The 14398-nt window shown below is 39.5% G+C and overlaps 1 protein-coding gene across 5 annotated transcripts in view; it reads left to right on the top strand.

The window, feature by feature from the left end:
• Positions 1-14398, top strand: part of SEPTIN10 (septin 10) — a 49896-nt gene that overhangs the window by 19440 nt on the left and 16058 nt on the right. For 3 of the 5 annotated variants that reach the window (XR_006287505.1, XM_037897460.2, XM_043536183.1), the window contains exons 5-8: positions 5560-5721; positions 6826-6922; positions 7517-7685; positions 13611-13679. Coding sequence is in view for 4 of the 5 variants with exons in the window: in XM_037897460.2 (XP_037753388.1) it covers positions 5560-5721; positions 6826-6922; positions 7517-7685; positions 13611-13679 (497 nt within the window). In the remaining variant the exon portion in view is untranslated. The remainder of the gene's footprint in view (positions 1-5559; positions 5722-6825; positions 6923-7516; positions 7686-13610; positions 13680-14398) is intronic. The other 2 variants (XM_037897462.2, XM_043536179.1) reach the window with 1 other exon arrangement.

A 14398-nucleotide genomic window follows, 5' to 3' on the forward strand; every position in this document is an offset into this window, starting at 1 on the left:
GATACCTTACAAGGCATATTTTGTACAAAGATTATTACAATAGTGTGTATATACAGGGGTACATTCTGTCACAATTACTAAAAAAGGTTTCATTTTCAACAGCACACAAAAATGGATATTGCAGAGAGAAAACTAGTAGAAGACAATGAAAATTATTTTCATTTGATTTTTTAGAAGTTTTGATTTGATTATCTGGGCACATATTTGGCAGTATAAAACCATTGCATCTCATACGTGAGATGTAAGACATTAACGGGAAAGGAACCAGTTGGTACCAACAAGCCTACAGTAGAACCTCAAGCTTTCGAGCTCCACAGAGCTCTTCCAGTCACAGAACTTGAAAGCTTGTCTCTTTCATCAACAAAAGTTAGTTCAATAAAAAATATTACCTCACCCACCTTGTCTCTCTCATTATGAATTAGTGGCCTTCAGAAGCCATTTTTGCTGAGTTTTTTTAAAAGTGTGTGTAAGTACATAATATGGAGCTGTTAGCCACACCTATTCGGTTGCCCTAAACTTCCAATTATAAAACTGTTTTTAGATGCTTTTACCTTTGCCAGACTTTAACCATATGGGCTGAAATTTTGCACGCTGGGCATCTGATTCAGGATTGCTGGGCATCTGTGTGTGTGTGAGAGAGAGAGAAAAAAACATCAGCCACAATGGGTCAGCTGGTTCTGAGAATGAGGCCAAGGAAAATTACATTTAGCGCATGTTAAAAATACTGATAACCGTTTCTTTGAGACTCTCTAGCATCCCTATGCTTTGCAGCAGAGACTTCAAATTCAGCATGAGGTTGGTTTTTGTATCAAGGATTTGCTTTTTGTTTTTCCTGTGAAAATCTGCCCACATTTAGCCAAGTGATAAAGCTTTGAAAAATTAGAGTTTGCACATGCTCAGTAGAGACTTGCTTGAACTTGGTAGCTAAATTCTCCAAAGATTCCATCCATGCTGGTCATGCTGCAGCCTGTGGCTAAGCGGTACTTTCTTTGCAATTGCAGCTCTGGACTGTGGTAGGCTGGGCTGGGTCCAGGATCAGAAACAGAGAGCAGGGAGCCTGTCTCTCCTGTGCTCTCCATGACCCCCTTGCTGGCTCCCAGGCAACATGGAGGAGAAAATTACCTGGTGTGAATGCAGAGAAGGAAGAGGTGGGACGTGAGAGGGAGTATGGGGTATTGTCTGGAAGGGAAATGGAAGGTGCGTGGGGACTAGGGACCAGTGGGAAGACAGAGATCAGATGAGGAGTTGGGTGGCAGACTGGTACTATCTGGACAAGAAGAATGAGACTGGAAACCAGTGTGGGGGAGAGAGGCAGGTATGATCAAGCCAGGGTGCTGTAGGAGAACTGGGACTAGTTGGCCAAAGAAACTGGGACAAGAATGTGAGGTGGCCATTGAGATTAGAGGAGGAGATAAGGGAGAGAGACTGGGACTATAATCCGGGTGGGGGTGACTCCATACTGGTGGGATGAGATGAGGAGCTGAGAGAAGGAGAACTGGGACTTTCTGTGCAAGGAGACTAGGAGTGGGGGGAGACTGGAACTGGAATGGAGAGTCCAGAGTCAAGGGCTTGTTGGGCAAGGAGACTGGGAATGGAATCAGAAGCCTGAGGCATGGAGATTGGGACTAGCTAGATGAGAAGAATGGGACTGGGATGAGGAGCCAGAGGTGGGAAAGGGACAAATTGGATGGTATATGGCAGAAGGGCCAAATTTGGGGGGAATGGGCAGAAGAGCCTGTGCCAAATAGAGTGCATTCTTCTCCTGAGCCTGGAATGGAAGATTCTTGAGTCTCACCATTCCTATGCTGTTAGCAAACATCTTTGAAACGGACTGGCAAAATGTCCCATCTCTATTTAGTGCTGGTCCACTTAGAAGATGACAACCTACTATTGCTATCAGTTACTCCATTAGCTCAAGTGGCTGAGGTCTGTGTGGTGGATCTAAAGATTCCAGACTTGCTGACGTGGGTTTCAATATGATGTCACATAATGGAGTTTGTTTATCCAATTTTTTTTAATAAGGAAAAAAAACTAAGAAATTATGTACAAAAATACCATAAGGTACAAGCACATTGTTTGCAAAGTCAAGCTGTCAAAACTTAGGAAATGCCAGAGTTAAGGTTGCCTGTGCAGTCTTAATTTGTTCCCCCTTGTGCATATGCGTTATGATTCAGACTATGATTTTGGCAGGGATGTTTTTAGAAAGTTTCACAGCAGAGGTGTGTGGGGAAAAAACAGTAAATCATGGGAAAAATCACCAAATATAGTTTTCACTTTATCAGCATATTCAAGAGTATAATGGGGCTGCTAAAAAGTATGACCCAGTAGGGCTGTCGGAGAGCAAGCTAACCCCACAGTGGCAGCTCCTGTCCCATACGGGTGGGCCCAGCTCTGGGGCTTGTGACCTGGCATATGGGGTCATAGTGTCACTTAAGTTTGGCTCGCCTGATCCTCTGTCTTCATCTGTAGAAGGGCACATGAGCCAGACACGAATTGCGCCGTGACCCTGTGCATCAGGTTGTTAACATCACTCAGATTGGGGGCCTAATCAGATGTGTTTTTTACAGCCATTGCCAGGATTTCACAATCTCTGTGACAAAATCACGACAATATCGTATGCTAATTAGGATAGTCTCATTCAGTGCACAGAATAGAGAATGATCATTTAATGAGTCGGTATTCAATACAGTAACTCTTCACTTAAAGTCATCCTGGTTAACGTTGTTTCGTTACTGATCAATTAGGGAACATTCTCGTTTAAAGTTGCGCAGTGCTCCCTTATAACGTTGTTTGGCAGCTGCCTGCTTTGTCCACTGCTTGCAGAAAGAGCAGCCCTTTGCAGCTAGCTGGTGGGGGCTTGGAACCAGGGTGGACTGGCAGCCCTCCATTAGCTCCCCACTCTCCTCTAAGTTCCCTGTTTGGCAGCCGCCCAGCAGGCTATCAATTGCTGGCAGTTCAGCTGTCCCTCCCCCTGCTGCCATGTGCTGCTCCTGCCCTTTGCCTTGGAGCTGCTCCCCGAGCCTCCTGCTTGCTGTGTGTGTGTGTGTGGGGGGGGTGGCTAATGTCAGGATGTCTCTCTCCCCCTGCTCCTGCCCCCTACTTACCCTGTCTCTACAGAGCAGGGGGACACACGAGGGGGCTCAGGACGGAGGGAGCTTGGTGGCAGTAGCTGCTATCTCAACTTGCTGATCTACTTTAAAAGGCAGTGTACTTAGAGTGGGGTCAGCGTATTTAAAGGGCCAATGCGTCTCTCTCTCTCTCTCTCTCTCTCTCTCTCTCTCTCTCTCACACACACACTTTCTGTGTGTGTGTGTGTGTGTGTGTGTGTGTGTCTGCCTCTGTCTGCCATGCTGTCTCCCCTCCCTCCATTTGTGCTGCCTTGTAGGGTGTGAGGCTACATTAACAACAATTTGTTAACCCTTCAGGGCTCAACCGAGTGCTGGTTCATCATTTAGTAGTAAGGCATTCCCTGGGAAATATCCCACCCTCTTCCACCCTCTGACTTCACCACCTCAACCAAGTTTCACAATCATCATTGCTGTGTTTAGTATTAAATTTTCTGTTTAAAACTTATTGTGTGTGTATTATATATATAGTCTTTTGACTGGTGAAAAAAATTTCCCTGGAACCTAACCCCCGTATTTATATTAATTCTTATGGGGAAATTGGATTAGCTTAACATCGTTTCACTTAAAGTCGCATTTTTCAGGAACATAACTACAACATTAAGCGAGGAGTTGCTGTATTTTGTTTTCTCCTCATTGTTCAATGTATGGCCCCAGGCCTCCTTACTTACTGCAAACTTTTCAGACCTTGCTCTCAATCCAGCATTGTTAATTTCCTCATGGACTTGTCTATGGCGCTCATCACTATAATATCTGAGTGCTTCACAGACAATTTATCTTCATAACACCCAGGTGAGATGAGGGGCTGTTTCCCCCATTTGGAGATGGGGAATTGAAGTGCAGAGAAATTAAGATTAAAAAGTATCAACTAATTTTGGGTGTCCAGTCTGACACTGGGGATCTGATTATTCAGAGTACATAGCATTATATATCACTTTAAATGTTCAAAGCACTGTTATATTGACTTCAGTTGTACTTGTGATCACTCAGCACTTCTGCAAATCAGACCACAGGGTCTCAAGTTGGGCCCCAGAAAATGAGGGAAACGTTTAGTGACCTCTTGTGAAAAATTTGGTTTAAGTGATTCAACTAGCCTTACATAGGAACTGAGTGGCAAAGGCAGCAATAGAATCCAATTCACCAGGGCAGCAGTCAAGTGCCTTAACTATGAAATCATCCTTTATCTTCCCTGAGTCCCTTGACTCGTTGTCTACACACCTTCCAGCTTCTGCAGAAAATGAGGCAGTACCTTCCTTTACTACACAACCCTGATTCATCCCTAGAGCAGGTCCATCCTATGTACTGAATGAGGCAGGGGTCCTGTGGAAGAAATGATATGTGATCATGTAATTAAAGACTGCATCATAATGTATATGCATGGGGGGACAAATTAAGGATGCACAGGTAACCTTATTTCTGGCATTTCCTAAATTTTTAGTTCTCAGTTTTGCCACCTCAATGTTTTTAATTTTTTCTGCCATATAAAATATGTTCCACAACCATCAGTATAAATCTCATGCTTTTCCTATAAATTAAAATATTAAATTGACAAGAAGGTTTTATGTAGTGGTGTAGCTGTGTTGGTCCTAGGAAATTGGAGAGAAAACATGGGCGAGGTAATATCTCTTACTGAACCAACTTTAGTTGGTGAGAGACAAGCTTTCGAGCTACACAGAGTGCTGCTTCTTGCCTCTCTAAAAAGGTTTTATGATTGGCAGTGCAACATGCTATATTGAGAAATCTGATTTGGCAATGACTGGAAATCTCCTCTGACGTATGATGGCTGGCAGCTTTGTGGTACTGTCAAACTCCTGGAGCTGGTGTGTTCAGATTGTTTTTATGCTTGACCTCCGAACCATAAAACTGTAAGAACATTTCCCAGCAGAGCAAAGTTAAATACTTGAATCTAACAGCACAGCAGACTTTTAGGGTACCAACAAGGAGAAAACAGCAAATTTGCTATTTTATAGGCATAGAGAAATAGCTAGAGTATACAGTGTTAATATAATTTTTTCTTAACTTTGGATTTAGTATCTTAGTAAAATTATATATATTGTAGCTGGTAGCTTTGTGTATGTTGCTGTTCTTTTCCTTATGGTTGTCTTTGAATGGTGACGGAGGTTTGCTTTCTTTCTAGTAGGATTATAATACCTTTCTTCTACTCACTTTTGTTCTCTGATCAGCTCTGTTTTGGTGGGATTATTAGGTAATACATTACTGCTTTATTATGATGTTCAAAGTATTCACTTTGGAAATGTACACAGTGTTTATTATTAGTTTGTTGGCTTTTGAATGAAACCATTCACATAAGAGTCACTGGAAAGCTTGTTAGAAATTAATTCAGATGTTATGGGAAACTGAATATTTCAACGTATAAAACTTACAGGCTTGAAAACAAAGCCTTTACACATCTCATGTTTATATCATTTAATAGGTGAACATTATACCAGTGATAGCCAAAGCAGACACCATTTCTAAAACTGAACTACAGAAGTTTAAAATCAAACTCATGAGTGAATTGGTTAGTAATGGGGTCCAGATATACCAGTTTCCAACAGATGATGAAACCATTTCTAAAATTAATGCCACCATGAATGTAAGTATGTTGCATACATTTGAAAGAATGTTTGATATTCCAGTATTAAAGTATCTTCTTTACCAGTTTTCCTGCTTTTTCTTGCGTATTCTTCTTGAGGCAATAGGGTTTTGATTTGTAGCAAGTTGGATATTTACATTCGTCTTTTTATGAGCTACTTAAGGAAAAATTTAGAGACACTTATCTCGTCTGGGTCCCCTCCCCGCCAAAATCCCCCTGTTCTTCTATCGGTTGGTGGTATTCATCACCTTAAACTAAATTTGAGCGAAAACTAGGTTTTTCTTCTTGTAGTACTGTCCATGGGGGATCCTGCTGTTGGTGTATATGGATCTTGTATCTGCTGGTCCATTTGACAAGCAGTGCTGTTGGGGGTTTCATGTGTCCAAGGACCTAAATGGGTGTGCAGCCCGAGCCACCAGTTGGTTCCCCGTTATCACTTGTACCAGGAGTCAGAATGCTGTAATGTCTGGTACCCTGGCTTGGATTATTCTGACAGAAAGAAAAGAATTCCTAGTTTTGAGGAAAGCTTTGTGTTACTCTAATAACTTTCTTCCCAGTTAGCAGTACTTTTTCTTCAGGTTTAGTTGTGGAGCAGTCATTCAGTGTTGAGGCAGCATTTCCCGTCTCATGGCTGTCTGAGCTTGTGGCATGAGCAAGATCTCAGGCCTCAAGCACTGCACTTCCTGTAGTGGCCTCATGTCTGTCACTGGTGGATGCTGAAGATGCCTGTTCTGCTTTGAGGAAGGCTGTATCCCAGATAGAGCAACTGTCTGCTGGCCTTTTCCAATAGAAATTGGTGCATGAGGGGCAACTACCTCAAACTCCTTTTATTGTAGCAGTCTATGAGGACTTTATTGGATTTGAGAACCCTAGGAGTCCTTGTGACATGTGCAGCCCTCCGTTGAAGCTCCAAAGCAGGCCAGGATTTGACTAGCTATTGCTCTTTTTAAATGGATTCTCTATGTGAAACTGACCTGTAGTTATAATATGTTTATTTGTCTCCAAATGCTTGTTGTTTCTCTGATTTAATTTTCAAGTGTTGTTTTCCAGTTCTTATGTAAGAATACTGGGAGGTAAGACTGAATTGCTCTGACTGTTTTACAGGGACATTTACCATTTGCTGTAGTGGGGAGTATGGAGGAAATGAAGGTTGGAAACAAAATGGTGAAAGCTCGACAGTACCCTTGGGGCATTGTTCAAGGTAAAATCTGAATTTTTAATAGTATTTTTCACAAGTATGTGAATGTTGTTTTCATTATAAAACCCACTCAAGTTGCAGAAGTATTTGTTTTAATATTAAGTGGGCTGATGCTGGCTACTGATGCCAGATTGGTAGGCTAACTGATCCAAAAAATTCATGGCTTGATCCTCCAGGTCCCATCAACACAAATGAGATTTACGAGTGCTGAGCATCACAGAAAATCAGGCCATCAGATCCTGGATGTGGTGATTAGTTACGTTGTTGCATTGTAAAGGTGCAGCTGGCATTACCAAATGTTACAAGGCTATTATATCAGAACAGAGGAGAGAGAAAGTAATTTCTTTTGTACATTCAAATAGGGAGTCATGAAAAGAAAAATAATGGAGTCTGATAAACCATGTTTCTACTTAATGCTTGGATTATGTATCACAAATCACGAGGCAGCAACTGGGTAAAAGAAACGGGACGTTTTACCCCCAAAAAACTTAATCAGCCAATTGAATAGAAAATATCAAGGCTATTCAAAATACTGTTCTACGGTATAGTTGTTTGTATATCATGGATCAATATCACTATTATTATTTACTTGAATAGTGGAAAATGAGAACCACTGTGACTTTGTAAAGCTTCGTGAGATGCTTATTTGCACAAATATGGAAGACCTGAGAGAACAGACTCATGCACGGCATTATGAGCTGTATAGACGCTGCAAACTGGAAGAGATGGGCTTCAGAGACACAGGCCCTGAAAACAAACCAGTCAGGTAAGGGGGTGAATCCTTTAGCTTGAATGTTGAGTTCATTCCCTCCTTCCATTATCATCCCTAATCCTTTATAGTCTGAGGGAAAGGACGAAAAATTATATTCTTTAACCCACCACTAGAAACAAATAGTACTGTCTGAAGGAAATATCAGTAATACATGGAAATTGTAATATTTTTATCTAGTCATCATCACCGTATACTACATGTGTGATGTGACTATTTTAGAGGAGCTCAGACTATTTCTGTATTTCTCACAGATCACTGATGCTTTGTTCCAAAACTGTGGATTTTGACTTATTTCTTCCAAAAACACATTTGGCAGCCCATGTTCTTCTACATATATGTACACTATTCTCTATTCTTTTTTCTTGCATTTGAAACTAATTCCAGCATAATCTTGCTTTTTCTTATACTTACAACTTTGCTGTTTTGTCTCATCTGTTATTCATATCTGATGCAGAAGTGGCAGGATGGCTGGACTCCATGGTCAGAAATAATTGAAGAAATAACTTCAATCCTATAAAATCACTGGTACTACTTTTAACTTTTTACATTTCTTTACCCAAAAATATTAGAAATTTGTTCATGCCCCAGAAAATCTCCAAATAGCCTACCATAGAATTAATGGGCGATTCCAAAAGTAATTATGAAGAGCAAAAAGAAAAAGCTTACTTGTAAACAGGCTTTTTTTTGTATAATCCCACTTTGCACAGCAGGTCCTGATAATTCTTATTGCCCAATTTTTCTATCTTTTCTAACTTTCTGATCTTTTTTTCTTTATGTAGCCTCTTGTTTCTACGTGTATGACTGCTTCATTTGTACGTGCACATTACGTGCTAGAATTCTTCCAGAAATAGACTCCTGAACTGCCAATTTTTCTCTCCTCCCAGTCTATAATTAGTAGTCAAATTCTATTGAGAGAGGAAATCTGTGAAGTGCCAATTTACTGCTGTGCAGAAGTGGTGGCCAACTCTGGAATGGAAAATAGATGATAAACCAGCAAAATATCCTGGAACTTAAAAGTGTTTTTTAATGCTCTGACTCATCATTTAATATTTTTATATCTCGCCATCTTTACGCAGTTATTACTAATACTGAAAAGTAACGCATTTTCCGACTAGTTTCAGAATAGTTTTTCTAGTTGTATAAATTCTCAGCTTTCATCTTTATCTCCAAGAAGAAGCTACAAAGCTGCAGCAACAGATATGAACTGCAAAATGTTAATGTTTAGGGCGAAACAGTTTTTGGCATTGACTAAACGAATACCTGTTTTTAGCATTATACTGGCAAGTGAGCTCATTTGACACATGATCATGCTGGATATGAGAGCACTTTCCAAAAGGTCTAAAGACCTTCAGAAAACCTCTAGCAACCAGGTGGTAATGCAGAACATCAACTACCATGAGAGAAATCTGAATGTAACTGCACATGTATAGAACATTTGATTAGATAATCTTGAGTTGTCCTCCAATCAGGACACTATGTAGTGAATTAGATCATTCTTGACCAAACTATTTGCAGGCCTAAAGCTGCAGCATTATACCTCTATGTTTTAACACTCTACTCACTGGATGTTGATTGGAATTGGATTCTCTGACAAGAAATCAGAAGTACAGAAAGCTATAACTGCCATTGGTGTGTGGTTGTATTGGGGGCCTATTGAATAGCTAGCCTACTGAGAACCCTGTGGTTGATGACAAGCATACTCTGTCGTGACAGATGAATTAGATATGCTTAGCCACAACTACTGAAGGCACCATTGTTTTTTAAGGAGGGAAACAGGTACAATAAAAGAATTTAAAGAGAGGAATTAACGAACTGATTTATTGTGACAAAAATAAGCAAGCGGGATCTGTATGCAATTCTCTCTATGCTGTGTACCAAAATAGGAATTACATTGGTGCCTAAAAGAGAAAGCACTTGGTTTGTCTGGAGGAAAATTTACATAACTTTATAATGAGAAGAAAGAATTCAGAGGATTCATTTGATATACAGCCAGCCCAATAATGTAACATCATCCATAAAGTATTTGATGGAACTATTACACAAAACATAGAATAAACTACAGAAAGTCTACTAATTGGAATTAAATTCATCATCAATATGGGGAAAAGGGTGGCTCTGCCCCACAGACACAATACGGTAGAACCTCAATAATTCCCACTTTACTAAACTGCAAACCCAGTCATTTCTCAGAAAAATGACCATCTTGGCCACTTCTCAGCAAAAATGTATTTACAAAGTGAGTTGCTAAATTATTAAAACTCCAACACTTTTACAAAATATATTCTAGTACGTTTACTACTATTTAGCAGTGTAAGGTATTACTACAAATAATTAAAATTAAATTGTACTCAATAAATGAACAAAGTACATTTAGGGAAGTCAGTTTCCCAGACTTTTTATAATTGTTCACTTGCCAAATTTGATGATCTGCAATGGGTTTCTCAGACAGTGTAAAGTAGCAAAATTTGGCTATATTTGAATCATATGCTGGCTTTGCTGCATCAGGAGCTTTGTGGTGTTTCATGTATGTCATTTTGATGATTTAATAAATACATACCCTCATATAGTTACCACTAATGTATGATTGATGATCAGTTTTGAATTTAATTTTAGTCCAGAACTGTTCCTTTTGCAGGGCAACAGCAATAGGTCTTGTATTGTCAGGACTGCTGACGAGGTCATAGGCAGAGAGAACCATAATTGGTTTTCATAAATTGTCTAGTATGAAAAACTATGTTGGTAAGTGTCCATTGCATGTAAGGCAGTGGAATTATTATTGTGCCCCAAAGCATGCTAGGTCCTCTCAGAAAACCTGGAAAAAAATGGTCCCTATTCCAAATTGAAAAGTTAGAAACATACTTAAGATACAAGTGGGTGTAACAAGGAATAGGGATGGAGAGCAAAGATAACAATGTTTCATGGTTAAATAGGCCAATAAATATAGTAGTCCTCCTCATCTAATGTCCTCTGTGAGTTTGCTTAGTAATACGAACAGGTAACTGTGTTTTATTTGTAACTGCATTCCAGACTTTTTTTGTTTATAATAGAATTCTAACAAATCACTATATCCTAATCTCCAAGGGATTTAAATGGAGCTGGTTGTAATTTAGATTGTATTAATCTGAATTAAGGATGTCTACCCAATAAATCTTATACATGTGCCTTGTAAAAGACTACTTGTATGAAAAGAGAGATCAGATGAATCACATAGGTGTATGATGAGATAAGCTTCACGTGTGAGGCCCTATCCCAAAAGGGTATTACTAAGTGTAGTGATGTATACTAAACAAACATCAGTCTAAACAGAGATGTGTGGTATACAGTTTTAGAAACTGGAATTTATCATCTAACACTTTGTAGGGTGTGTGATTCATCATGGTTCATCAAACATAATTGGTTTGGTCATGTGGTTATAACTCTGTTTACTAGCCCTGAAACTAGCCAACCTGTTACCAGTCTGGAAGTCAAGTTGTTGAAGGAATCAGAATTTAAAAGTTCATGGGTGGAGGAGGGGAGAGGTTGAGAGAGAGATAATTGTATGGTAGCTGTTTGAAGAGAATAAATGATTGAGTGGATTTGCAAGCTTCAATTTAAAAGAAATCTATCAGGATACTACTTGTATCATGTACTTGAATTAGATAGGCTGTTCTTAAAGATGAGTGTCTTTCTGCTTGCTTCCAGTCATAATCAGTCAGAGCCTGAATCTGACAAGTGTAGAGCACCTGCAACTTCCTTGGAATAAAAGTTGTGATAGTCAGCCCCCCATTTATATATGGCCATTAATGCAGAAACAATACTGACCAGAGCTATTGGAGCTTTCAATGTGAAATTACTGTCCTAAAGCCCATTTACCACTTAAACAAATGATCATTACTTGTACCTCATCAATTTGTAGGAAATCTGTGAGTGGAATTATATTATACTGTGTATACAATCCAGCAGAAGTGTTTGTTCCTCTCTTCTCTCCTCTGCTGTAGCTAGAAGTGTATGCAGGCAGAGTCCCGAGTGAAGTGACTCCTGGCTGGTGACTGCCCTGAGTCTTTCCTTTGGTTCCTACATTGGCAGATGGTAGGAGGCTAGCTGACAGCAAATAAGCATCCCTCATGCAGTCCACTGCTCGCTGACGCAATGCTGTGTCAGGGCCTACTCCAGGATATTTCCTAAATTCTTTCCTTAGGTGATGTTTATCCTTTGGTGGAAGAAAACTGACTGTCACAGGAGCATTGAAAATACACGCTACTAGTTTGCATAGATGGGGAAAGATACATACAGCTTGTAAAATGGATGTTTGTTTACTTTCTTGGATTGAAGTTAATCTTTTTTTATTCTTTATTTTTCTACATTCACAACATGTGTGTCTCAAAAGCTTCCCAGCTAATTTTCTTTTAAGGGGAACAGAATGCCCAAAATTGGAGCAACCAGTTATTCCTTGGGTTAATCACCCTTTTTTAAGCCATAGTGTCGGGTTACATTTTAAATTCCCCAGAGAAGGCACTTGTCCTTGTTCTGAGGGGTTTCAGAGAAGGGCAGCAAGAGTAATTAGGAGCATGTGAAGAAAGATTGGGATTGTTTACCATAAAAAGAAGATGAATAAAAAGGGACATTACAGAAGTATAGAGAAGGTTGACTAGTAGATTCTGTTGTCCCAGGCCATAACATAAGTACAGGGAGAAATTAAGTGACATTGATAGATGGCAAAATCAAAACTGATAAAATGAAGTATTTTCCCCCGCACAATGCTCATTACAGCAGGATGTCTTCCAAGTCCGAAATTACTGAGGTTCAAAGAGGATTTGGATGTTCTTGCTAACCATATAGAGCAGTGGTTTTCAACCTGTGATCTGCAGACCCCTGGATATCTGCAAACTGACTTAAGATTTCCAAAGATGTCCACACATTCTTTTTTGAAATTTTTTAGGGGTCTGCAAATGAAAAAAGGTTGAAAACCACTGATACAGAGTTTACAGTTAGTGCTTTAAAAAAGTGTTGGAAGGGTTATAAAACCTCTCGTGTCAGGGTTTAAGCCAATCTCTAACTATTAGGAATTAGGATGAGACTGTCATGGGGGCCAGACTATCTCTCAGCTGCCTACTGTGGGGTTTCTTGCACCTTCTCCTGAAGTATCTGGTGCTGGCTGCTGGCATAGATGGGATACTGGACTGGATGGATCATAGGTCTGATCCACTATGGGAATTCCCGTCTTCTGTTTAAAGTGCTATGCTGTGTGTATATATAAAGAATAAAAACAATAAAATCATGACAGCCATTATTGCTAAAAGGATCTTAAATCCCATCTTTAACCAGTCATTTAGATACAAGTTGCCTCTTGTTCAAGCCTTTATTTGGGTAAACGCCTAGGTAAGTTCTGAAAGTCCACTGTTGTCAACTTTAGGAAACCTCTGGGATAGTAAGTCTAAGGACTCCCTGAAAACACCTTGCCACCATCTTCAGAGTTTAAATCTTGAGAATGTTAACTGTAGTGCCGGGGGCAGGGATAGCTCAGTGGTTTGAGCATTGGCCTGCTAAACCCAGTGTTGTGAGCTCAGTCCTTGAGGGGGCCATTTAGGGAGCTGGGGCAAAAATTGGGGGATTGGTCCTGCTTTGAGCAGGGGGTTGGACTAGATGACCTCCTGACGTTCCTTCCAACCCTGATATTCTATGATAACTCATGTTGGCTTTTGATACTGAAGAGTTCTAAAGCTTTCTGTCAAATGCAGGGTTTTATTAATAGAATATATCTGAGGAGTAAGTTACCTGAATCACTCTTAAGGTAGGTTATTTGGATCACTCTCTTTATATTTTTATCAGCTTGTAAATTTGATCTTTGTGAGATGAAATATTAAGTGTCCTACTAAGCCTTTTTAAATTAAGCTCATTGATCATGAGCAAAACTTGATTGATTTGCACCTTTGTTTTTAGGGTCCCCCTACTAAAGGGTTACACAGATAGCAAAAAGTCTATATCTCACAGCCACACTTCTGTAGAAAGGTAGGTAGTAGTGCTATAGTGAAGTATGTGAAGAGTATTAGTAAGATATTAAAAATTATTTACCTTACTTGTACATAAATGCCTTTGTCACAAACCCCCTTCCCCCAACAGCCCCTCTTACAGAAAGGGTGATAATATCCATGTATTAGATTTTCATTTTAAAGCTGGAGTGCATTATATGAAGCATGTCAGAGCCAGTGTTGTGTACATTTTGAAAAGCATTTAACTGACCACAGTATACAAAATTACATTAGATACGTATAGTGCCAACTTAAACTCTGATGAAATATAAACCTCTCTTAAAATAAAGCACTTTTTAGATCATTGTTCTGCTGACATTAAACATGTGGGGAGGTTTGAAGTTATTACATGTTCTGTTTTTGTCACTGTGATTTGCAAAACAATACTATATTCTAGAAACAAACTGAAAAAAGAACAACAGTGCTTTTATAAGTGATTATTTGGTAAATCTGGTATCTTGAAGGCAGACTTCTTTGTGTGAACTTCATGGATGCATACCATTTTAGCCAGTATTTTTCTCTGCAGAACTATTCCTATAAATATAATTTTCAACATATATCTAAGTGAATGAATTTCTAGGAAAGGTGCCTTATTTTCTCTATTTCTTTTAATTTGAAAGAAGATAGCATTAAAGTCTTGTGGTGGTGATTTTTATTTTTAAAGAAGTGACCTGGTCTCATCTCATAAAACTATTGACC

This window comes from Chelonia mydas, chromosome 1, assembly GCF_015237465.2.
Source record: "Chelonia mydas isolate rCheMyd1 chromosome 1, rCheMyd1.pri.v2, whole genome shotgun sequence".
Classification (NCBI taxonomy): domain Eukaryota; kingdom Metazoa; phylum Chordata; order Testudines; family Cheloniidae; genus Chelonia; species Chelonia mydas.